The sequence below is a fragment of the Dromiciops gliroides genome, chromosome 5 (assembly GCF_019393635.1).
Source record: "Dromiciops gliroides isolate mDroGli1 chromosome 5, mDroGli1.pri, whole genome shotgun sequence".
Taxonomy (NCBI): domain Eukaryota; kingdom Metazoa; phylum Chordata; class Mammalia; order Microbiotheria; family Microbiotheriidae; genus Dromiciops; species Dromiciops gliroides.
Genome location: NC_057865.1, coordinates 191,789,003 through 191,815,168, shown reverse-complemented (window position 1 = coordinate 191,815,168; position 26,166 = coordinate 191,789,003). Strand labels below are relative to the sequence as shown.

The window sequence follows — 26,166 nt, the reverse complement described above, 5'->3', positions numbered from 1 at the left end:
CATGAATCTCAAGTTGAAAATGTAAGTCATTCAGTTTAAAGATATTCTGTTTAATAAAAGGATAAATGTAATGTTCTTTCTAGGCATGAGTTACTGGAAAATAGAATTCAACCCATGAACTTACATCTTTTATCAGATAGAAAAAAAACAAAGGAGAAAGCATTTTTAATTATCTTGGTTAGAACCATCTACTAACTTTTTTTTTTGTTTTTGTTTTTTGCGGGGCAATGGGGGTTAAGTGACTTGCCCAAGGTCACACAGCCAGTAAGTGTCAAGTGTCTGAGGCCGGATTTGAACTCAGGAACTTCTGGATCCAGGGCCGGTGCTTTATCCACTGCGCCACCTAGCTGCCCCCGCCATCTACTAACTTTGAACTAACTTTGCAATGAATAGCTAATTACAAATAATTGTATCGGGGCAGCTAGGTAGAGCAGTGGATAGAGTACCAGCCCTGGAGTCAGGAGGACCCGAGTTCAAATTTGAACTCGGACACTTAACACTTACTAGCTGTGTGACCCTGGGCAAGTCACTCAACCCCAATTGCCTCACCAGAAAAAAGAAAAGAAAAGAAAAATAATTGTATCATTTAAGCAAAGCCTTAAAACATGAAAATCGGCTTGAATAATTTTCAAGATTTTATAGAATCAAGATAATAGAGGATCAAACAATGCTCCACTTTAACTATGAACCTTCGAGAAGAGTCGGATGATATGGGTTCGAATCCTACTTACTACCAGTGTGATCTTGGTTAAGTTACATAACTTTTGCGGTCCTTAGTTTCCTATTTTGTAAAAAGGGGGAGTTGAAGTGGACAATGTCTAAGGCCCCTTCCAGATCCAAATCTATGGATCCATCCAGAGGAAAGGTCTTTCTTCCATAGACCGCTGTGAAGCCTTTCTCTATACAGGACGGCAGGGGGCAGCACCAACGGGGATTTTAAAAACCAAACCAAAAAAAAAAAAAAAAAAGCAACCTTCAAAATTCCGCTTTTTGTTTATGCAAATAGCCAATTCCCCTAAACTTTCCCTGAAATGGCTCTCTCCCTCCTCCTCACATATGCCCTCCTCCTTCCCTCCCCTTCATGTCTCCCCCATCCTCCCCGCCCCTGATTTTCCTCATTCCAGAGTGCATGAAGCAGCTGTGGGGAGAGTCACGGACCCCTGCGCAGGCTTAGAGAATGTGAGTGAAACTGATATGGGGGAGGGGGAAGGGGTGCAGTGACCTGACAAGGAGGAGGTGGTGAAGGCTTTCTCCTTGCCCTCATCCACAAAATGAGAAAATTCCTAATCTCGGCGGTCCCTGGGGACTGCCAGGACAAATGATCCCATTTCTCTTCTGCCCCACGTCTGGTGGCAGAAGATAGTGAGAGGGTGGGGAGCAGAGTGGTAGAAAGATGGGGCACCCAGGTTTCCTAGGTGGTGGCATCATCCATGCGGAGCTTACCCTCTCTCCCAGAGGCCTTTGCAAGAACCAGAAGAAGCCACTCTCTGAGGGATTTGACTTGGAAATGTAGACCCACCCATCTCCCACCCCCAATTCCCTCCCTCCCTCTCCAAACCAATATCATTTAGTTTCTGATTCACCCCTGTTCCGGGAAAACGAAATTCCTGCCCTGCATGGAGGAGGGGAAGAGTGCAAGGGAGGAAAACAGAAACTAGACAGGGAGGAGGGCAATGACCTCAGGATCATTGGACTGTGGTGCAGTCTAGGATGGGTTAGCAAGAGAAGTACTGACTAAAATGATAATCTTCTTCTCCACCCTCCCCAGCCCCATGGGGAACTTCATCCCAGAGCACCATCCCTCTGATTCCACATCTCCAGCCCTGTGCTTTCTTATTACATGAACAGGTCACTCCGGCATCTTTTGGGATGCCTCCTACTCTGTAAGTTAGGAGGCTCCATACCCATCGTTCATGAGCTCTATGGAGAAGTAACATCCCCTATGTACCCCAAGCCATACCCCAACAACTACGATGACACCAGAGAGATCGTGGTGCCCAAGGGCTACTCTGTGAAACTTATCTTCTGGCAGTTTGACTTGGAACCTTCTGAAGGATGTTTCTATGACTATGTCAAGGTACTGACTTGGGGAAGGGAATGGAGAAGGGCAGGAGAGCACAAAAGAAAGAATTGTGTGGCCTTCAGGAGCCAACGATCCTCCACCAACCCTCACCCCAACTCTGATTGGGAATTAGAGTAGGAAGATCTGTCCTCTTAATAGTCACTCAACATTTGCTGAGTCCTCATGGAATGCTAGGCATTGTGCAAAATCCTCAGTCTGCTCTCCAGTCAAGTCCAAGACAGGGAGGTAGGTTGCTACTAGTGAAAAATGTCACATATACTGTCAGAAACAATCACTATCTAGTATTCTTTCCAAAAGGTAAGGTTTTCCAAAAGGGAGGGCTTTTTTTTATCCTCCATAAATGAATTATGTAATGACAAAAGACATCAAATGATATATTTTTTTTGATTGTGAGTCAGGGGGCAGCTAGGTGGTGCAGTGGATAGAGTGCAGGGTCTGAAATCAGGGAGACCTGAGTTCTAATCTGGCCTCAGACGCTTGTTAGCTGTGTGACCCTGGGCATGTCACTTCATCTTGTTTGCCTCAGTTGTTTCCTTATCTGTGAAATGAGTTGGAGAAGGAAACAGCAAAACACTCCAGTATCTTTGCCAAGACAACTCCAAATGGGGTAACAAAGAGTCAGACACAACTGATCAGCAACAACAAATTATTCTATCATATTTTTATTTATTTTGTTAAATATTTCCCAATTACATTTTAATTTAGTTCAGACCACACTACAGGCAGCATTTGGCTAGAGCTTGACACCTCCGAGTGAGAAGATCAGAGTACAGATAGGACCAAAGTGTCAGGTATGTGGATGGTAAAGTGCCTAGGATCCTGTCCATGGACCCTTTATTTCCCCCTTTCTTTCCTGGAGCACTGTCCAGTGAAAAATACTGGAGTCAGGAGGACCTGAGTTCAAATCTGGCCTCACACAAGTATTAGCTATGTAACCCTGGGCAAGTCACTTAACCCTGATTATCTCCACCACCACTCCCCCCAAAAAGTATGAGTTACTCAATTAATTACTTGATGCCAAGGATAAACTATGTAGAAGCTTTATCCCATGGAGAGGGTACCAAAGACCTTCAGAAAAGAGAGCTAGATTTGCAGTCAAACAGTCCACATTGCCAGTCCAGATTGCAGTCAAACAGTCCACATCTTGACTGTTACACAAACATTTCACCTCTCTAGGGTTCAGTTTCCTTATATGTACAATGAGAGAGTCGAATTAAGTGACCCCTAAGGTCTTTGTCAGCTCTAAATCTCTGGCCCTGTGGACTTAAAATAACATTTTTGTCCTATATTTTGTACTAGCTGGCTAAGGGGAACTTGAACTTGATTTTCCCTATCTGCCACACGAATTAATCACCACACCTTCCTCCTCTCTCTAGAGGGACATAGAGAGATCTATATGGTTCACTCTGTAAATGTCCCTGACCACAGGTGGCCTTTTAGCAAATTATCCCCTCATCTCTGTGCCTTTCCCTTCTGTTTCCAAATGAGATAGAGTCTGTGAGATTCCAAGAGATCACATTTTCAGGAGATCCCACAAGGTCCCCCAAAGATAAAACAATTCTAAATATTTCTTTACTGATTTTGGTTCTTTGTTTTCTGTCCCTTAGTCTAGTTTAAAGGGACATCTGAGTTGTAGTTGACATAAGGAACAGGGCTTGAAAATGTTCCCTTCCTAAGTTTTTAGAGAGACCTTCAGAAAAGAGATTGAGGAAGTTGGGTAAGTGGGCTTTGAGAGACAGATGTTTGCCACACACAACTCATGTTAGCCTACTGGAGGAGATGAGAAACATCACTCTGACTCTGCATCATCAGGGTAAGTGACCAGAAGTGGCAGCCTTGGAATTAGCTTTGTGTGAGGTACAGTGGGCAGCCTTGGGGTGGCAAGTCCATAAGTGTTCTAGAAAATGCCAGGAGTACACTGTCTGGTAGAGAAGTGAGGAATAAAGGGACCAAAATATAGGGAAAATGAGATCCGGGAAGAAAAAGAGTTGGTGGCATTAAAATAATGGGGGGGGGAGGAGGATTGGGAGAGGTTCCCAGCAGGAGCTCCTAAAATAGGTTGGTATTGTGTAAAGACATGATAGAGAAATATATGGCTACTTGGTCATAAAGAGAAAAGTCAATGAAGGTTGAATTTGAAGTCATTCTTGGTCCCTAGAGTTCATGGGATCAGATTTAGAGCTGAAAAGGAAGAGTTGTTAACTTTTTTTCATAACAACCAGAATGTGGTGAGGGACAGGGATGACAATCTAGTAAATTAATCAAGTGGACCCTTCTGGCAGGACAGAAAGGGAGTGACCCTCACTGACTTGCCATCTGGTCGGGAATACTCTCCTCCATTTTTCTTCTGTTAGGTCTCAGCTGACAAGAAAGACTTGGGTCGATTTTGTGGGCAACTGGAATCCAAAAGGGGCAACCCTCCTGTCCAGAAGGAGTTTGTGTCCCAGGGGAACCAGATGTGGCTAACGTTTCATACTGACTTCTCCAATGAGGAGAATGGGACCACCATTTTCTACAAAGGTTTCTTGGCTTACTATCAAGCCGTGGGTGAGTATTGCCACCACTGGACTTTAATATGAACCATGACACTAGGGGGTTATTCTTCCTGGACTAAAGGGCATGCATGGTAACTGAGGCTGGAGAAGGGGTTTCGGGAACCTGTCATAAATTAGAATACTTAAGTCTACCTCGGTTCCTTCCCCTAACCCACCTGTGAAAGCAGCCCCCAGAGAAGAGCAAAGAACCCTAGTGTGTTACCAAGAGGTATTACCCAAAGGTCCCATCCCACCATCAGAAAGCTCCATTGCCAAGATCAGGAACCCAGATCTATTCTTAGGAAGATTCCTCCTTCGGTCCCACAAGGAAAGCCCTCAAACCTTTCTTTGCTGCTCTCCTTTCCAGACATGGATGAATGTAGTGCCCAGGACAGTGCCATTGAGGAGAACTCAGGGCTTCGGTGTGAACACTTGTGCCACAATACTCTAGGCAGTTACTTCTGCTCCTGCCGCCCTGGTTATGAGCTCCAGGATGATGAACACTCTTGCCGTGGTAAGAAGCGGGTTGTGGGAAATCAGGAAGCTTCTAGGTTATGGAGGGTGGAGTGACTAAGAGTAGGCCAAGAGCCTCTTTGTGACCTCTGCCGGGCCTTGTCATTGCAGCGGAGTGCAGCAGTGAGCTATTCACAGAGGCATCAGGGTACATCTCCAGCCTCGAGTACCCCAAGGCGTACCCCTCTGACATGCGCTGCAACTACAGCATTCGTGTGGATCGGGGCCTAACTATCAACCTCGAGTTTTTAGAGCCTTTTGAAATTGATGACCATCAGCAAGTTCACTGCCCCTATGACCAGCTCCAGGTACAGCAGCTTCTCTCTCACTTCCCTGTCTGCAGCAAGGTGGCTACAGGGTGATAAAACCTCCCCCAGTCAAATTCTCAGAACGTCAGACCACGTTGACTCTTCCCCCCCCCCCCCCCCCCCCGCCAAAAAACCCACACACACACACACACACACAAATATCCAAAGTACAGGTGACCCTACCTGTACACCAGTCAAAAATATCTACTCAATCTCAGATGGCTCAGCATTGCAAGTACATGTATATGTGTGCTGATAAGTTGGAACATTGACCCCCTGTTCTTCCCCCATCTTACACACCACCAGGTCTACACCAATGGGAAGCCAGTTGGGGAGTACTGTGGTACACGCAGCCCTGGTATCATCAACACCAGCAGCAATGCGGTGGATGTGCTCTTCTTCACAGATGAGTCAGGAGACAGTCGGGGCTGGAAAATCCACTACACTACAGAAGGTAAAGAGCACCACACCCCAATGCCCAAGCCCAGAGAGGCCTCCCCAGGCCTGGAGATTCACACTTATCTCCTTTGTTCCTCAACAGTTATGAAGTGCCTCCAGCCCAAGTCCCTGGACGAGTTCACTATTATCAATAACCTGCAACAGCAGTACCAGTTCCGTGATTACCTCATTGTTAGCTGCAAAACTGGCTACGAGCTCACAGAGGTGAGAGCCCAGGGCATGGGAGAGAACTGGATCTCATCCCATGACTTAATTAGGATAAAATCCCTTTCAGGCAAGGCCTCGCTTCAAAGGGAGGTTGGCAGGAAGGGGTCCCCCTCAACTCCAGGGTCTGCTTCTCTGGAAAAAAAATATGATTTCGTCAATGAATCCAGGGATAACCCAAGCTTTGAGAGAGTGCTTCTTACTAAGCAAACTCACAGGAGAGTGATTAACAAATCAGAATGCTAATTTGCTACTTGCAGGAGGGGGTATTAACAGATTCACAGGGGCAGCTAGGTGGCACAATGGATAAAGCACCGGCCCTCAATTCAGGAGGACCTGAGTTCAAATCTGGCCTCAGACACTTGACGCTTACTAGCTGTGTGACCCTGGGCAAGTCACTTAACCCCCATTGCCTGCAAAAACCAACAACAAACACACACACACACTCACAAAACAGATGCATGGTGAATTAATAGCAAATTAAGGGGTTTTTTAAAATAGCAAATTAATAGAAATAGTGTCCAGAAGGAGAAAGTTAATAGTCTCCTTCCAGTCTTCCCTGGTCAGATCAGTTCTGGGCACCATATCTTAGAAAGAACAAGGACAAATGCAAATGCAGAGGTAGGCAACCAGGATGGCAAAAGGACTAGAAACCATGTCCAATAAGGATAAGTTCATGGAACTTAAGATATTTAGCCTAGAAAAGACTTATGGGGGAAAGGGAAAAAACATTTTAATAATAATAACAGCTAACTTACTATATGCCAAGCATTGTACTAAGTGCTTTATAGTCCCACAAAAGAAGGTATTATTATTAGCTCCGTTTTATAGTTGAGGAAACTGAGGCAAAGTGACTAGTCCAGGGTCACAAAGATAGTAAGTGTCTGAAGCTGAATTTGAACTCACAGTTTCCTGTCTCCCAGCCTAGTGCTCTAACCACCACACCACCTAGCTGCTGTGTGATTTAAGGAGGTACTGTCTTCAAATATTTGAAGGGCTATTACAGAGAAATAGACTTGTACTGCTTGACTCCAGAGACAGAACTAGGATCAGAGGGTAGAAGCTACAGGGAGACAATTTGGGGCTCAGGTTAAGGAGAAACTTCCTAACAATTAGAATGTCCATAAATGACCATGGGGGAGGCTAGGTGGCGCAGTGGATAGAGCACCAGCCCTGGATTCAGGAGTATCTGAGTTCAAATCCGGCCTCAGACACTTGACACTTACTAGCTGTGTGACCCTGGGCAACTCACTTAACCCCCATTGCCCCGCAAAAAAAAAAAAAAACCAACAACATAAATGACCACGGGGCATTTGAGATTCCCCTTAGAGGTTGGCATTCTAGCATTCATCAATGAACGCGATTGGGGGATGTTGTAGACAAGAGTCAGGATTTAAGGTAGGGTTGGACTAGAAAACATTCTAAGTCTTTTCCAATGCCTCTTTCTGCCTCAGTTTCCTCATCTGTAAAGTGAAGCTGTGGCACTCACCTCTCAGGATTGTTGTGAGGACCAAATGAGAGAATAAATGTAAAGCACTTAGTCCAGTGCTTGGCACATAGTAGGTACTATGTAAATTATTAACTATTATTATCATCACATACTAAGGGCAGCTAGTGGGGCAGTACGTAGAGTTCTGGGGCCTAGAATCAAGAAAATCTGAGTTCAAATCTGACCTTAGACACTTAGTAGTTGTGTGACCCTGGGAAAGTCACTTAACCCTGTTTGCCTCAGTTTCCTTATCTGTAAAATGAACTGGAGAAGGAAAGGGTAAACTACTTTAGTATCTTTGCCAAGAAAACCCCAAATAGGGTCCCTGAAACAACTGAACAACAACAACAAAGCACTTCCTGACTGTACAATCCTGGACAAGTCACTAAACTCTTAACCTAAGTTTCCTTAACTATAAAATGGAAATAATACTACATGTACTTGTGTTAACTGCCTCATATGCTTGTCTGTGAGGGAAGTGCTTGGAAACCTTAAAGCAATATACAGGATGTCCCAAAAGTCTTCATGCTATTTTATGCTATTAAAGCAATTTTAAGCTTTAATAGCTTAAATGAATTTAATTAATAAATAAATTCTAATTTAATTTGAATAAATTAATTTAATTTAATAAATAAATTTGAACCTTAATATCTTAAAACTTCACTAAGACTTTTGGGAATCCTGTATAAGTTTGAGTTATTGTTGAGTACATAATTATCATAAACAGAGCTAGATAGATTGCTCTTCCTCATTATAAGGATATTTCTGTTTAAATTGACAAGGACGAGTATTATGAAAGAATGCCAGGGGGTGGCTGGGGGGCGTAGTGGATGAAGCACCGGCCCTGGATTCAGGAGTTCCTGAGTTCAAATCCGACCTCAGACACTTGACACTTACTAGCTGTGTGACCTTGGGCAAGTCACTTAACCCCCATTGCCCTGCCAAAAAAAAAAAAAAAAGAATGCCATTTTCTCTGGATCATACTAGAGATTTCAGTGGGGGAAGCGAATGATCTAGACCTGTAATGACTACGCGCAGAGAAGAGGATCTTGCATCTGCATATGATATTATGCCTCTATTCTAGTCATGTGATCTGTTTCCCAGATTCCTCATTTATTTCCTCTTGCTCAGGTGAACTTCAGAATACTCCAAGAACAGTACCCTTTCTCTTTTCCCCCTTCACTGATTTTCACCCCAAAAATATCTACTGTACTTTCCCCCTGATTCCTGATTCCCCTGGTTCTTGACTTCCCTCATGTGCATTACAACCTGTAATCCCATCCCTTCTGATATTGTCCGACAGTTTATCCTACTATCAACCCTACTCTTCCTCTCTTACCTTCATCCTCTTCCTATATACTGGCTCCTTCCCTGCTGCCTAAAAACACACCCATGTCCCCCAATCCCATTAAAAAACTTTTACTTGCTTTGACAATCTCCACTAGCATATTATATCTCTTCTCAATTGAAAAACAAAAAACTCCTAGACTTGGTGCATCTACTTCTTGTCCTTTCACTCTCTTCTAAACACTTTTTTTTCAGGCAACGAAGGTTAAGTGACTTGCCCAGGGTCACGCAGCAAATAAGTATCTGGACTTGGATTTGAACTTGAGTCTGACCTGACTTCAAGACTGGTTATCTATTCACTTCACCACCCAGGTGTCCCTCTTCTAATCACTCTTGAATCTGGTTTCTGATTTCATCATTGATCTGAAACTGCTCTCTCCAAAGTTACCAAGGATTTCCTAATATTTAAATGTAAGGGCCTTTTCTAAATTCTCATCTCTCTGTGCAAGATTTAACACTCTTGATCACCTCCTCCTGGACACTTGTTCTCTGGATTTTCATAATACTGTTCTCTCCTCATTCTCCTCCTACCTCCCAAACCACAATTTCTGTCTTTGCTTCATTAGATCTTCAGCTAAATCATCCTCACTCACCATTGCTGTACTCCTGTGCTTAGGTGTCTTCTCATTACTATTTTACTCCCTCAGTTGCTGATCTCACCAGTTCCCATAGGTTCAAATGATCATCTCTGTGTCGATGGTTCCCAGATCTCTGTATGTAGCTCTAGGCCGCCTCCTGTGTTCCAGTACCACATCACTAATTGTGTTTTGGACAGGAGGGAGATTTTGTTAACACTTAGTGGGACAATAAGGGCACTAGTGGGACAGCAGCATTTTCAGTTCCATTCAGTTCAGCATGATGTGTGCTTGACAGGCTTGAAAGACATTTCAGTCTAATAATCGGAGTTTTGACAGATGCGCAAATAGGTGTGATAAAAGGGGCAATATGACAGAGGCAAAGAAGAGTCAGGTAAAGTCTTCTGAAAATAGGTTACATAGGTGACCCCTACTCCCATCTTCCTCTACTATCTCTCTCTTCCTTTACTCCAGTCTCAGATAAGTGATTATTTATAAGAAATTTAGGAAGGAAGGGGTTAGAAAGGAGAAGATAGTACCTGAATTGGGCCTTGAAGGAAAAAAAAAAAAAGATAAACTTTAACAGGTAGGGGCAGCTAGGTGGCACAGTGGATAAAGCACCGGCCCTGCATTCAGCAGGACCTGAGTTCAAATCCAGCCTCAGACACTTGACACTTACTAGCTGTGTGACCTTGGGCAAGTCACATAACCCCCATTGCCCCACAAAATAAAGTTTAAAAAAAAACAACTTTAACAGGTAAAAGGAAAAAGATAAATAATTGAGTGCTTTGATCTATATTGCCTTGCTAATCTTTTATCAGCTATAATCATTAGGAAAAGAAATAACTGTATAGTTTATAGTAAAAAAAAAACCATAGTCCCAGGTTAAAAAAAAAACAACCTGTGTGTAACCAAACTATGAAATACTCCCAAGGAGATTCCTGTTAGTTAACTTTAGAAGTATAACTAAATAATTATTAAGTATATACCTTAAATATGTGATCATAATAATCATATCTATATATTAATCTTTATAGGGGAGCTAGGTGACCCAGTGGCTAGAACACTGGCTCTGAAGTTGGAAGGACCTGAATTCAAATTTCACCTCAGACACTTACTAGCTATGTGACCCTGAGCAAGTCACTTAACCCCAATTTCCTTAAACATCCAGGGCCATCTCCTGTCATCCTGTCTTGTCACTAGACCCAGATGGCTCTGGAGGAGAGTGAGATTGGTGACCTTGCACAGCCCTCCCTCACTTAAATTCAATTTAGTGCAAGTTATAACATCACCTCCTGATGTCATGGTCCTCTTTGAGAATAAAGGACCAACAATAACAACAACAATTAATCTTTATGTTAAGATGATAAAGTAAGAAAGTCCTGTAAAGGGCTTATTGAGGCATCATGGAAAGTAAAAAGTCAGGACGTCACAAAGTTAGGACATAGTGACCTATAAAATGTAATCTTGCATCAATCAGCTTCCAGAGGACATTGTTGCACCATACATGAATGAAGAGACCTATAAATAACTGTAAATTCTGTATCTCAGGGACTCTGACCATACTGGGCAGACCGTAGATCCCACCTTTGTTTCTCTTAATAAAGTTGGTTTCTTTCCCCAGAGAGGCTTCTCAGTTTCTTTTTCACACAGGAAATGAGGGAGAGGCGGTCTATTCCACGTGTGAGGATCCTATGAGCAAAAACACAAAAAGAAGGAAAAGCAGGCCAAGGATGGGAGTGGAGGGGTAGGGAGTGTGTGTGTGTGTGGGGGGGGGGGGGGGCGGGTTAGTACCAGGAAGAGGAAGAGCCTGAGAAAAGGCTAGAAAGGTGGGTTGGAACCAGATTGCTTTATGACTGGGGCAAAATTTCTTCCTCATTTTGTGTCTAGTAAATGAGGCCAGAGATATCTTCAAAGAGGGGAGGGAGCAGTAAATTGCTAGGATTGAGAAGGCCTGAGAACATTAGTGCAGAAGAACAGCAGGAACAGGAACAGGAACAGGAAAAATAATCACTTCACTGATTTCTCCCAAGAGCCACTTTTACTATCATTGAATGCTCTTCTTTTTCTTCCTCAAACCAGGGGAACCAGAAACTGAAGTCCTTCACCTCAGTCTGCCAGGATGATGGGACATGGCACCGCCCTATGCCCTACTGCAAGAGTAAGTGACAGCTAAGAGGTTCACCATCCCCAAAAGGGGAAGATAGGAGGGTGTCAGGCTAAGCCCCTTGCCAAGAGATCTCACCCCTTGGCCCTGCCATCAGTCCATTGAGAGTTATAGTCTGAAGTGGGGAAGCCTATATGGTTTCTAAAGCATTGCTTACCAGTAGTGGAAAAACTTGGTTGACCCCTCCAGGAAGTTTCTTTCATTCTCCCTGCCACAAAAAGTGAACCTCCCCTAGGATATCCCTCTGGACTATTTTCCCCCAAAACCCTCATTCAATAATCTATTGTTTGAGCAGAAAGTTTTTTCCTCTCATAATGAGACTATCCAACCAATTCTTTATTTAGGACTTAAATGGTGCTAGGCACTGTACTAGGTAATAAGGATACAAGGAAAAAAATACAATAGTACCTGCTCTCAAGGAGCTTACATTCTATTGAGAGAAATCACTCATGTATGTGTGTGTGTATGTGTAATGTCTTATGTTGTTTATATGTATATGTAAGTATAGGTATAGGTATACATACGTGTATAAAAATAAAAATATATACAAAACAAATAGAAAATAATAGTGGTAACTAGCAGCTGAGGAAGATGGGGAAAGGGTCTTCCTTTCAAATAGAAAATGCTTGAATTGAGCTTGAGATGTGAAAGAGATGAGGAAGGAATGCATTCTGAGCATTGGGATCAACCTGTACCAAGGCATAGAGATGGAAAATGAAGTGTTAAGAATGAGGAACAAGCAAGTCAGCTGGGATGAACAGCAGAGTGCATGAAATGGAACATATATCTGGTAAGGAAATTTGGGGTCAGATTGCACAAGGCTACCCCCTACTCCACTCTGTTCTTTCCTATAGTTGTGAACTGTGGAGCTCCCCAACGCCTACCCAATGGGAACTTCGAATACCTTACTAAGGAGGGGAAAAATACCTACCAGGCTGAAATCCTTTACACTTGCCAGGAGCCATTTTACCAGATGGCAAATAAGGAGAAAAATGGTAAGTCCTCATCAGGTAAGGACTAGTAGAAAGCTGGGGCAATGGGGATTATTCCTTCTCTCTTCTATCATCCCAGAACAAAAAGTGTCTCTTCACTTTACTATTTGGGTCTTTCTCTTCAACAAAGATGAATCTTCTCCCATAATGAGTCAATGAAAAATAAGGTCATAATCAAAAACATTCCTAAATTTTGGTGAACTGAAGCAATATCAGGACTCTTGGATTTGGGGGAACCCATGCCTGGCTACTGGGCACAATTTAAGGAGTCACCAGAGAGAAGAAAGCTGATGCTAAAGAGAGACTATCCCATCCACAATCACCAAGATGAAATTATATTAGTCCTTCTCCTTTCCACAGATACTTTTCAGGTTGCCTTTTTCCTCTTAAGAGTTGCTCTCATTCATCATTTTCACCAGTTATACTCATATAAATATATTCTGTGTAGGGGGTCACATGATATACCCTTGGTGCCTACATGCCCTCCTTCCAAAGATGGTCATGGTCTTAACTAATAGTCATCTATGTGGGCCTAGATTCTCACCCAACAAAAAGTGAGCCTTTCAAAATAAATGGTCCTCTATCCAAGGGTCTCCCAAGAAGGACATACTCTAGCCTCTCTCTATTGCCTGTTCAAGCATTTGGTTGCTACACCTTGACAGTCAGGAAGTTCTTCCTTAAATCAGACTGGATTCTCACTGTTCTACATCTAGCAAAGAGCCAGTCACATAGTAAGCACTTAATAAATATTGAATGCTAAATTGATGAACACTATTCAGTCCATTTGCACATATTTAAACTTTCATATATGTCATCACTAATTGTCAACCATTCTGCACTATGCAAAGCTCTGTCCAAGGTAATAATTTTCATATTCATATAACATCTAACATTTTGCAAAGTGATTTCCTCATAACAGCCTATGAGGTAGTTCTTTCAAAAAGTATCATCCCTGGCAAAGTGGATAGAGCACCGGCCTTGGATTCAGGAGGACCTGAGTTCAAATCTGGCCTCAGACACTAGCTGTGTGACCCTGGGCAAGTCACTTAACCCCAATTGCCTCACCAAAAAAAAAGAAAAAGAAAAAGAAAAAAGTATCATCCCATTTTAAAAATGAGGACTCTGAGACCAAGAGAAGTGAAACAATTTATCAGTGCACAACTATTTTTTTTTTTTTAGTGAGGCAATTGGGGTTAAGTGACTTGCCCAGGGTCACACAGCTAGTAAGTGTTAAGTGTCTGAGGCCAGATTTGAACTCAGGTACTCCTGACTCCAGGGCTGGTGCTTTATCCACTGCGCCACCTAGCTGCCCAGTACATAACTATTAAGTACTAGAACTCAAAAACACATCTTCTGACTCAAAGTCCACTTCAATGTCTACTTCCTTATGCTGCCTCTCCAGAGATACAAGAGAAAGGGAAGAATAGTTTACATTTTAATAGGGAAGACAAAGACCTCTAGAGACACAAGAAAAGTAATAATAATTGCAAAGAAAATACCCATAAGTACAAATTACCACAGCTACATATATATGCATATATGTATGTTTGTATGTATATATGTGTATATATTCACATATATATGGAGGGAGAGAGAGAGAGAGAGAGAGAGAGAGAGAGAGAGAGAGATTTCTAAAGTCTGGGAGTGAGCCATCCCTCAACAATCAAAAAGCAAAATAGTAGCTAAACTGACATTTCTGTTCAGACTAATGATTGGTTAATTTAAATAATGGCTTCTGTCCTTGAGCGCTATCAACATATAAGCTGTATTTGTTGAGTTAATGAGTAAATTCAGTACATTTGTATTTACTCCTTAAGGGCAGCTAGGTGGCACAGTGGATAGGGGCACTGGGCTTGGAATCAGGAAGTCTCATGTTCATGAGTTCAAATCCAGCTTCAGATACTTAGTAGTTCTGTGACCCCAGGCAAGTCACCTAGCCCCGTCTGCCTCAATTTCTTCATCCGTAAAATGAGATGGAGAAAGAAATGGCAGACTACTCCAATATCTTTGCCAAGAAAACTCCAAATGGGGTCACAAAAAGTGGGATGTGACTGAAAACAATTTACTCCTTGGTTCTGAAGGATAATTGGCATAGGGACTTTGGATCAATCCTCTTTCTCTTATTCCTGCTATTGTCTTTATTGACTCTGACTTCAGTTCCTAAACTCTTCTTTTGCCTTTCACCAAATTAATTTTTTGACCCCTTACCTAACAGCTTAGTCATACCTTCTTTTTTTCTCTTTAGAGACATATACCTGCTCGGCCCAAGGCACCTGGAAAGATAAACATGGAAACAAGAAGATTCCTCACTGTTTACCTGGTGAGCAAAGACCTTTTGGGATTAGGTTTACTGCAGTATGAGCAATTCCCAAGAATACCTAGCCCACCGCCCTCCCACAAAGTCCTTATATGGGAGTAAAAAGGCAGAAAGGAACCAGGAGCCAGAGGGAGAGGAAGAGTCAGAAGAGAAAACAGGAAAAGGGTCAAGAGGCTAACTGTGATAGGATGAAGGTTGGGTGGAATATGTTGTTGTTCTTCTTGGTATTTGTCCCAAGTTCTCAGGACATCGGGGAATGAGGAAGAAGAGGTATAATGAACATGAAATGATTTGGCCTTCTCTTTCTCCCTTTCTTTCCAGTGTGTGGAAAGCCACTTAATCCTGTAGTTGAAAATCAACGCATCATTGCAGGGAAAAATGCTCGTTTGGGCAATTTCCCCTGGCAGGCCTTCACCAACATCTATGGGCGTGGAGGTGGGGCACTACTAGGCGATAGATGGATCCTTACAGCTGCCCACACTATCTACCCTAAGGACACCCCTTCAGTGCAGAATACATCTATAGATGTGTTCTTGGGCCATACAAATTTGGAAGAAATCATGAAAATGGGGGTCCTCCCCATCCGCAGTGTCTTTGTCCACCCAGACTATGATCCAAATGATTTAAACAACTTTGACAATGACATTGCTCTTCTAGAACTGGAGAACAGCGTCCCCCTAGGTCTCAACCTCCTTCCCATTTGTCTGCCAGATAGTGAAACCTTCTATGAAAAAGGATTGATGGGCTATGTCAGTGGCTTTGGGACAGAGGACCAAATAATACACGATGATCTGAAATTTGTGAGTTTGCCCATGGTTGCAAGAGAGAACTGCAGGAGATGGCTCAGTGAAAAAAAGAGTGAACAGGTATTTTCTGACAACATGTTTTGTGCTGGGGACAAGACCACAAAGAAAGATGCTTGTCAAGGAGACAGTGGAGGAGTCTTTGCTGTGAAGGATGAAACTGGAAATCGTTGGGTAGCTGCAGGCATTGTCTCCTGGGGCATTGGGTGTGGCAAAGGATACGGTTTCTACACCAAAGTGCTCAAGTACACGGATTGGATTAAGGGAATAATAGAAAAAGAGAGCTAGGACCAAAGGAATATCCAAGTCCCCAGCAAAAGGGAGAAAGCTTCACTCTGACAGGTTGTGATTACTTACCTACCCAGTGGCACCCACATTAAAAGTCACTGATGCAGAAATTCAGTTTGTGAAATTAGTTCTTTTCTCTACCATTTCTCCATCTACCTCCCACTTTTCAGTCATTTCAGATGGTTCAAAGTGTTCTGGAACAAGGTGCCATGGCTTCCATTTTTCTCTTCTCTGTTCCACCTTTCAGCATCCAACAGTTAAGTCTACAGTGGTAGGAAGAAGTTTATGGTCATCCTGGGCATGTTGGGAACCTGAGTTTTGCCCTGAGTTGGGACACTGAATAGTCAGTTTGACAAAGAGATGGAAATGAGAATAGGCTTCCCTGCTATTCTACAGCCGAAAGCCTTGAGTTAGGGCTGATCCCCCCCAAAAAAAAATTGTGACAAGGAATAAATGGTTTCAAGCACTGTGAAGTGAGAGGCATTGCCCTTTGGGAAATGATGTCCATTTCTTTTCCTATAATGCATAAGATATTTGGGTATTAAACTGTTAGCCCTTCATCCCATATTCTAGCCATGTCCTCTTTTCATCTTGTCCCATAAAGGGTTGGAGCTACAGGTTAACAAAATGCCTACCTCTCAGGTTCTTTGTGAGGAACAAATGAGATGATTTATTTAGGTGGTTTTTCTAAACTTTAAAGTGTTTGTACTAATAGCTCATCACTATCTTGTCTAGTTTATATTACTATCTAACCTTTTTGGGGGCAGCTAGGTGGTGCAGTGGATAGAGCACTAGGTCTGGAGATTAAATGTGGCTTGAGACACATACTAGCTGTGTGACCCTGGACAAGTCACTTAACCTTGATTGCCTCAGTTTCCGCATCTGTAAAATGAGCTGGAGAAGGAAATGGCAAATCATTTTCTTTGCCAAGAAAATGCCAAATGGGGTCATGGAGAATTGGACACAACTCAGCAACAACAACAAAAACCCTTATTTTACAGAGGAGGAAACTTAGGCCAGAAAGGTTAAGAGATTTGCCTAGGGTCACATAGGTAGTATGTAGCAAAATGGGGTTTCAAATTGAGGGCCTCAGAATCCAATCCAGCGTAAATCCAAATCCCTCTCCATTACACCATGTTAAATATTAGCTTAATGAATAATGTAAGAAGGACTTTAAAAAAAAAACATACTATGGATAGGGATGGGGATAATCACCAGGCCTGTTATTTCATTGTTACAGGGAGACTCCCTCTACCAATGCAAGTCAGTACCTCTTTTGCAACTGAAAACTTAAGTGATCTTTCCAGGGTCACATAGCTAGTAAGAATCTAAAGCTAGATTTGAACTTGAGTCTTACTGACTCCAGACCTAGCATTCTATCCACTATGCCCTCTAGCTCAGTAAATACCATGAATTAAAATATCCCAAAGAGAAGCCACCACAAAAAACAGCAACCAATTAATTTCAATACCAGTTGCAGCTGGAAATAGCACAAGATAATAATAATTTTATAAAATATACCATAAAGAAAATGAAGAAAAATCTGGCATTAAGAAAAGAAATGAGGTACAGATCATTACTAAAACTGAAACAAGATAAACCAATCACAGAGATCAATAATGTGAAAAAATGGTGGGGAAGTTTGTTGTTGCTTGTTTTTTTAATAAAGGCATTGAATCAATGGGAAACAAAATTATTGGGCTGGAAGGCCAATTATCAGAAGCAGAAGAACATCTCCAAAAAAAAGATGGAAAGACAGCTCAACTAGACAAAGGCTTAACATGTTTTGCAAGCAAAGAAGCAAATATCCCAGAAGTCTGAGAGACAATTTAAGAGTTATCAGATTATCTGATAAATTCAAAGAAAGATAGCCACAATTTTTTTTAAAGAAACCACTCAAGAAATATTTCCAAAAGTAGTAAATAGTAGGCACTCCTGTTAATTACTACTAGAAGCAGTAGTCCTTCTCAGAAGTAGTAAGATCAAAGGATATATTTCAGAGCCATAGAGTTTAGAGAATAATTTAGTAAAAAAAATGTTAGATTCACCTCATCCACATATGTTATCATCAAACTCCAAAGCTTTACCAAGAAAGTGCTATTGAAGTCAAAAAGAGTTATTTGTTCAAGGATATTCATGGCAGCTCTACTCAAATAATCAAAAGGTTCTATGATCTTGCCAATTTGGAAGTTCCTCCCATTAACACAGATTGCAACCTATCTATGTATGTACATACTGTGAGACTTGTCCCTGTTCTCTCAAAAGTTTACCACAAGCTTCACACCCAATGATCTGGAGTTCTTCCTTGACTTCTTCCAACAACGGGAAGGTACCAGGCCATCTACTTTTCATACTTCACTCTTCCCACAAAAATAATAATGGCTAACATTTATATAGTACTTACTATGTGCCAGATACTAAGCTAAGCATTTTAAAAATATTATCTCGGGGCAACTAGGTAGAGCAGTAGATAAAGCACTGGCCCTTGATTCAGGAGGACCTGAGTTCAAATCCAGCCTCAGACACTTGACACTTACTAGCTGTGTGACCCTGGGCAAGTTACTTAACCCTCATTGCCCCTCAAAAAAAAGAGAGAAAAATATATTATCTCATTTGAGCCTCACAACAGTCCTAGGAGGTGGGTGCCATTATTATCCCCATTTTACAGATGAGGAAAAGGAGGCAAACAGAGATTAAATAAATTACCCAGGGCCACATGGCTAAGTAAGTATCTGAGTCCAAATCTGAACTCAGGTCTTCCTGATTCCAGGGACTATCACTCCCATTTTTCCTTTCTGTTATCCAAGTCTTCCATGATTTCCATTACTCCTGTTCCTCAGAATTCCTTCTTAGTTACATGTTGCAGCCTGGTCACCCACACCATTTGGACCTTCCATTGTCTTCTCTCTATGCTCCTCTTTAGTTCTTCAGAGTCCGTGGTGCTCCAGGTCTCACTGACATACTACAGCACCTCTATAATGTCTGTGTTGAAAAAATGGGCCTTTGTTATTATGCATTTTTCACTGCAGAGGCAGCTGATGAGTAATGGAAGTTGTTCCAGGAGCTGGAAGTCTGGATCTAGTCTAAGCTTCTCACCAGCTCCGTGACTCTGAACAAGTCACTTATGCTCTGTTTGCCTCAGTTTCCTCAACTCTAAAATGGGGATAATAGCACCTAAGTCAGGGTTATTATAAGGATCAAATGGGTAAAAAGTGCTTAGCACAGGGGCAGCTAGATGGCGCAGTAGATAGAGCACTGGCCTTGGAGTCAGGAGTACCTGAGTTCAAATCCGGCCTCAGACACTTAACACTTACTAGCTGTGTGACCCTGGGCAAGTCACTTAACCCCAATTGCCTCACTAAACCCCCCCCCCAAAAAAAAGTGCTTAGCGCAGTGCCTGGTACACAATAAGTATTATATAAATGTTTATTCCCTTCCCTTCTCCAATTTCCTCAAAGACAATTCAACCCGCTCTCTTTTTTCACCTCTGGGTCCAGCTTGTTTTCCATCTCTATGGACACAGCAGCATTGTTTATAATTGTTCCCAAACTGGAAACAACCTAAATATCCAACAATAGAAGAATCAGTAAACAAATAGCGATACATTAATGAAATAAAGAGCCAGTGTTGCATAATAGGTTCAAGGTCTGCCACTGATAGATATTGACTAGGATCAACGCGTCGATCCTGGGAGAATTACTTCAGTTGTCAGGACCCCAGGCTTCTATCTAATTGTGGGACACTTTCAATCTACATAATAGTTTCCTCTTTGGGAATTGCCATCACTAATACAATCACAGCTCTAGACCAAAAGGAACTGCTATCTCCCCACCCACTCAAATAGGACTAGCTTTTGATCCAGCACTCCCATAATTTAAATTATGCTACAAGTGGCTAATAGAAAAGGACCTATGTGTATAACAACACAATTCCCAGTAGCATTATTTATAAAAGCAAAACACTATAAATAACCTAAGAGCGCAATAACTGGAGACCAAACAAGCATGATCTATGAATGAATGTAAGGAAATACTATTGTCCTATAGTTCTGCATCAATATTGGACTACTTCTCAACTCGCACTCTCAAGTCCGTTGCCCTTGAGTGGGTTCATGTTGCAGCTGGGTTCTAACCCAAGTTCAAGTATCTGAATCCACAGTCCTAAAATTATAGCTCACACACCTCAATATGAGATATATTCCTAATAAAACTTCCTTTCCAGGGGCTGAGTCAAAGAACAGAAAGCATGGCATTCCCAGCTAGAATTTTTTCAAGTTCTTGGTGACCGTAGAGATTGACAAACTTCAAGAGAGGATCCAATCCGTGCTGCCAAACCAGTACAGCCTCCATTTTGTCTGACTAAGCAGGAAAAAGGAATGGCAGATTTCTATAACTCTCCCAGCAGTCATAGGCAGAGGACATTGGGCAGTGGAGGGTAGAGGAGCTGAGGCAGTAAGAGACACAGATACTTGTAAGTGGACCTGGTCTGACTCAGAAATTGCCAAGAGCTAATGGGATACAAACTGTTGGTCTGTTACCATGAGGTGCCTGAGTTGTCAAAGCCCCTTTTGGCTTTTTTTCCTTAACTAAAACTTTGTCATTGAAAGCCATATATTCCCCATTTAACAATCTAACTATTTCCTTCTCATCACCTCTCAGAGAATATGAGAGGGGATAGAAGATGGGAAAGGAAGTAAAAGGGACCAAGTACCCCACCAGCTATGGTAATACTCCATTCTGTCAATGAAAATGTATTCCTTGTACATGCTAATTAAAGTTTCTATATTACTTAAAGCTACTATTTGAGACATGGTTTCTTTTTGCTATGTCCAAGCTTGCAAGTTGTCCACTCTCTTTATTGTATTACTTTTTGCTCTCCTTCATCAAGCATCTGTTCTGGCTGCCAATTATCTAAGGACAAAAAAAAAAAGAATGAAACAAAGAGAATTGCTTTAATGCAATGATGGAAGTTCCAAGTTAACAGTTGTACTCAAGCCCTTATTCCTGTGTGTTGCTACAGCCACTGTCAGCTGTCAATAATGAAAACCAAAGTTCCATTTAACCAATTAAGATTGATTAGTTGTATTAAAAAAGGAATATTTGGGGCAGCTAGGTGGCGCAGTGGATAGAGCACTGGCCCTGGAGTCAGGAGTACCTGAGTTCAAATCTGGCCTCAGACACTTAACACACACTTACTAGCTGTGTGACCCTGGGCAAGTCACTTAACCCCAATTGCCTCACTAAAAAACAAAAACAAACAAACAAACAAACAAAAAGGAATATTTATGAAGATATGGCAAGTACTGAATTTTCCCCAAAACCTGAGGACACATTTCTGTATATCATCTCTGACCCTGCAGAGAGTGAGTTCACACTTAAGGCAGTCTATGTTTATCCCACCAAGTTCACTTCCAAATATGACATGATCAATGAATAGATGGATGAGGTTGCTCCTGGGCTACTGCTGACCTGGGCCAGGTATATCACTTGGGGCCAGGCATATCATTCAGGGCTTTGGCCCTCCCCATCTGTCTCTGGCAAACCTGAATCTCAGACTCTGATGGCTCAGCTTCATAATCTTTGGAAGCTCACAATTTCACAAGTTCTCCAGTTTCACCTAAAACAGAAACTAACAAAAGCAAAGAGACAAAGAAGGGGCTTTCTATTGGCCTCGGATAGGGAGGGCCTAAGAACTGTATTCATCCAGAGGTGTATACTGTTTCTATTCTGGCACAGCTGCTTAGAATAAAGGAGATAGAACAAAGCAAAGCAGAGTCAAGTCTAGATGACCAATGTCTTTTGAATGCACCCCATTTCTGACTCCACAGCCAATCAGAATACTTGCACTTTATCTCATGATTAGCAGACCAAAAGCAAATTTGTCCATACGTGCTCTAAAGTCCATGTGGGGATTGCATTGGCTGAACATTCTGTACTCTCTCATGTTGGGCTCGTTGCCCAGTCCCCCATTGCATAGAGATCTCCAAAAAGAAGGAGTAAGTTACTCTTAAACAACTATAAGGAGGGGCAGCTAGGTGGTGCAGTGGATAGAGCACTGGCCCTGGATTCAGGAGGACCTGAGTTCAAACCGGGCCTCAGACCCTTAACACTTACTAGCAGTGTGACCCTGGGGCAAGTCACTTAACCCCAATTGCCTCACCAAAAAAAACCAAAAAACAAAAAAACACAACTATAAGCAGACACTCAAAGGGAGAAAAATGAATTTTCTGGAAGGACTACATAAATACCTAAAGAAATGAAGCAAAAGGAAAAAAGGAAAACAAAAATTCTGAAAGAATCGGAAAAGAGTATAAATATCTTAGAACTAAATGTGGCAAACTTTACTCAATAAGTGGACTTGAAGAAAACTAGAATAGACAGAATGGAAGTAAATAACTCCATGAAATAGCAAGAAATATTGAGAAAAAAACTAAAAACTAAAAAGAGATTGAAAAAAATAGAAGAAAATGTCAGATATATGATATTAAAACAGCTAACCTGGAAAACAGTTCAAAGAGAGATAATTTAAGAATCACTGTACTGAAAACCATGTTTAAAAAGGGGGGAAATGGGACATTATATATTTCAAGAAATCACAAATGGAAAACTGCCTACGTTCTATTAGAACCAGAGGTCAAAGTAAAGTTAGAAAGAATCTACCAGCCACTTACTTAAAGGAACCTCAGAAGGAAAAGTCCCAGGAATGTCATAGCCAAAATTCAGAGGAAAAAATACAGCAAGCATCCAGAAAGTACTTACTATAAATGGATAATGAATGAACAAACTATGCAAAGCATTGTACTAAGTGCAAGGTACTCAAAGAGAAGGGGCAGCTAGATGTCAAAATGGATAGAGCCTGGAGTTAGGAAGACTCATATTCCTGAGTTCAAATCTGGCCTCAGATAGTTAATAGCTAGGTGACCCTGGCCAAGTCACTTAAGGCAAACCACTCCAATATCTTTGCCAAGAGAACCCCAAATGGAGTCACAGAGAGTCAAACACAACTGAAAAGTGAGACAATCCTTGATTTCAAGGAGCTCACATTCTTTTTTTTTTTTTTTTTTTTTTTTAGTGAGGCAATTGGGGTTAAGTGACTTGCCCAGGGTCACACAGCTAGTAAGTGTTGAGTGTCTGAGGCTGGATTTGAACTCAGGTACTCCTGACTCCAGGGCCAGGGCTCTATCCACTGCGCCACCTAGCCGCCCCTAGGAGCTCACATTCTAATGCAGGAGAAAACACTTATGGAAGGTTTCAGCTACAAGTTACATGGAAAAGACCCCTGGCCCTTAGAGAAGTAGCAAAGCAGAGGGTTATGCAACATTTTTAATGTCATTTCCACTGATAAGGGGGGCAGCTAGGTGTGGATAAAGCACTAACCCTGGATTCAGGAGGACCTGAGTTCAAATCTGGCCTCAGACACTTGATACTTACTAGCTCTGTGACCCTGGGCAAGTCACTTAACCCTCATTGCCCTACCCCACCCCCCAAAAAATACACACATTTCCTGTGATAAAATCACATTGGTTTCTGATGTTGAACTACTTGACAATGCCAAGGACTTTGGTGGCAAGAATCTTCATAAACAAGATAAGATCTTGAAATGAAATATTCTAGAAGACAAAAGTAATAGGCTTACATACTGGCTGGCAGAAAAACTCCCAAGTGCTTCCAGAACCAGATTAAAATGTAATTTTTTTTTTTTGGGGGGGGAAGGGGCTTGGCAATTGAGGTTAGGTGACTTGCCCAGGGTCACACAGCTAATAAGTGTCAAGTGTCTGAAGCCGAATTTGAACTCAGGTACTCCTGAATCCAGGGCTGGTGCTCCATCCACAGCACCACCTAGCTGTCCCAAAATGTAATTTTAATAATAAAATAAATACAAATATAATATAACATGGATAATGTTAATTTGTGGTTTTCTAAGTCAATATGAGCTTGCAGGGAGCTCTTTGTATTTGAGTTTGATACAGCTGGTTTACAGATCAAAGATGCCAGGGTCATCCACTGCATCCCAGGCCATCACCAGTCATCTTGATTTTTGTCTTGCCACTGGAATTCAATGACTCTGGAAGAGAGGGTAGGGCTGATGACTTTTTTTTTTTTTTAGTGAGGCAATTGGGGTTAAGTGACTTGCCCAGGGTCACACAGCTAGTAAGTGTTAAGTGTCTGAGGCCAGATTTGAACTCAGGTACTCCTGACTCCAGGGCAGGTGCTCTATCCACTGCACCACCTAGCTGCCCCTGATGACTTTTTGAAACTCTACCTCGCTTAAATCCAATTCCCCAGCAAGTCAGGAAGCAAGTCAGGACATCAGTCCATGATGTCATTGGAGAGAATATGAAAGGGTAGGTAAGAGGAAGAATAATATCAGGAATAGTCCCAGGCAAAACAAACTTCCTGAACCTGAAGAGGGCAATAAATGGAGGGGGAAGTGAGAAGGAAAAGAAAAGAACTAGGATCTAAGTGGATGCCTTAGATGGATTCTAGACAGTTGAACAAATTGTGACATATGGAAGAATGAAATGGAATATTATTACATCATAAGAAATAATGAAAGACATTATTTCAGAGAATCCTGGGTAGTAGAAATTTATGAAGAATGAAATGAGCAGAACCAGAACAATTTATAAAAGGACACAAACATTGTAAAGAAAAACAATTTTGAAAGATTTAAAATCAGTGATCAATGCAATGACCTATCATATCTCCTAAGAGCCTATAAAGAAGCATTTTAGCTACATCCTGACAGAAAGGTGATGGACACAAGGTGCAAAGACATTTTGGGGTTTTTTGCAGGGCAATGAGGATTACATGATTTGCCCAGGGTCACACAGCTAGTAAGTGTCAAACTTCTGAAGTCGGATTTGAACTCAGGTCCTCCTGAATCCAGGGCTGGTGTTTTATCCACTGTGCCACCTAGCTGCTCCTCAAAGACATATTTTTTGACATGGTCACTCTTCAGATTGATTTGAGCTAACTATGCTTATTTGTTACAAAAGTAGTTTTTTTTTTTCTTTCTCTCAGCTTTTATTGAAGGAGGAGAATTTGGGGGATGGGTAGCGATAATGATGACCCTCCAAAAAAGAGGGTCATGGTAATATTTTTTAATGTGCAGAAAAGAATATAAGGAAATTAAAAAGGAAACATAGACAAGCAGGACAGTTTTAGAAGTGACCTGTAGAATATATTATGACCTTTAAAAAAAAAGGGTGGGGTGTAGCTAGGTGGCACAGTGGATAAAGCACCAGCCCTGGATTCAGGAGGACCTGAGCTCAAATCTGGCATCAGACACTTGACACTTGCTAGCTGTGTGATCCTGGGCAAGTCACTTAACCCTCATTGCCCTGAAAAAAAAAAAGGAAAGGAAATGGCACAAAATGGAGATTTATAGCTTTATATAGAATTTTTGTGTGCTACTGTGTATAGAAATCCTTTTTTCCCTTAATATTTACATTCAGAGTTTTTTTAGGTCAAAGAAAAGTGGCTAGAAAATGCCTGAGATTAATCTTGGGTCATGTACTCAAAGTGGTTTTAAAAAAAAAATCTGGGCAGATGAATGCTATTTTTTCTATGTCTTTTTCTGCCAACAGAATCTCAATAAATTGACATTTATTAGGCACCTACTATGTGCCAGTCACTGTGGGAAGCACTGGGGTTACAAAAGAGGCAAAAGATAGTCCTGGTCCTCAGGAAGATTACAATCTAACGAGGGAGACAACGTGCAAACAGATATATTAGTTATATGTAGGATAAATAGGAAATAATGGACTGAGGGAAGACACTTCAATCTGTCAGTATCCATGACATAAATTCAAAACTCAGAACTAATGTCTGCCTAGCAAGCAGCCCAGGGCATCTTGAACTCTTGGCATAGGGTACTGGTTCATTTGAATTCTCTTGTTCCAAGTCCTTATTCAATTTTCACATATCCAGATCTTCCTGGGCTTCTTTCATATCACTGCTATAGGTGGTGGTAGTGGTTGTTGTTGTTGTTGGTGGTGGTGGTGGTGGTAGTAGTGGTGGTAGTCCTTCATTCTGCAACAGGACCAATGACACCATGAGAGTGATGTATTGACTTGCTAGTGAAT

The 26,166-nt window shown here is 41.8% G+C and overlaps 1 protein-coding gene across 1 annotated transcript; it reads left to right on the top strand.

Moving 5' to 3' along the window:
• Positions 1 to 1,043: 1,043 nt before the first annotated feature.
• Positions 1,044 to 16,189, top strand: C1R (complement C1r). The gene is made up of 11 exons (XM_043967855.1): positions 1,044 to 1,179; positions 1,849 to 2,077; positions 4,438 to 4,630; positions 4,985 to 5,131; positions 5,242 to 5,438; positions 5,745 to 5,892; positions 5,980 to 6,101; positions 11,595 to 11,673; positions 12,534 to 12,674; positions 14,917 to 14,991; positions 15,310 to 16,189. Coding segments are annotated over exons 1-11 (2,103 nt in total). The 5' UTR covers positions 1,044 to 1,177; the 3' UTR covers positions 16,080 to 16,189.
• Positions 16,190 to 26,166: the final 9,977 nt, after the last annotated feature.

Coding starts and splice junctions, on each gene's coding strand:
- C1R (XM_043967855.1), top strand. Junction 4,631..4,984: donor GGCTTACTATCAAGCCGTGG/GTGAGTATTGCC, acceptor TCTCCTTTCCAG/ACATGGATGAATGTAGTGCC. Junction 11,674..12,533: donor CCCTATGCCCTACTGCAAGA/GTAAGTGACAGC, acceptor TCTTTCCTATAG/TTGTGAACTGTGGAGCTCCC.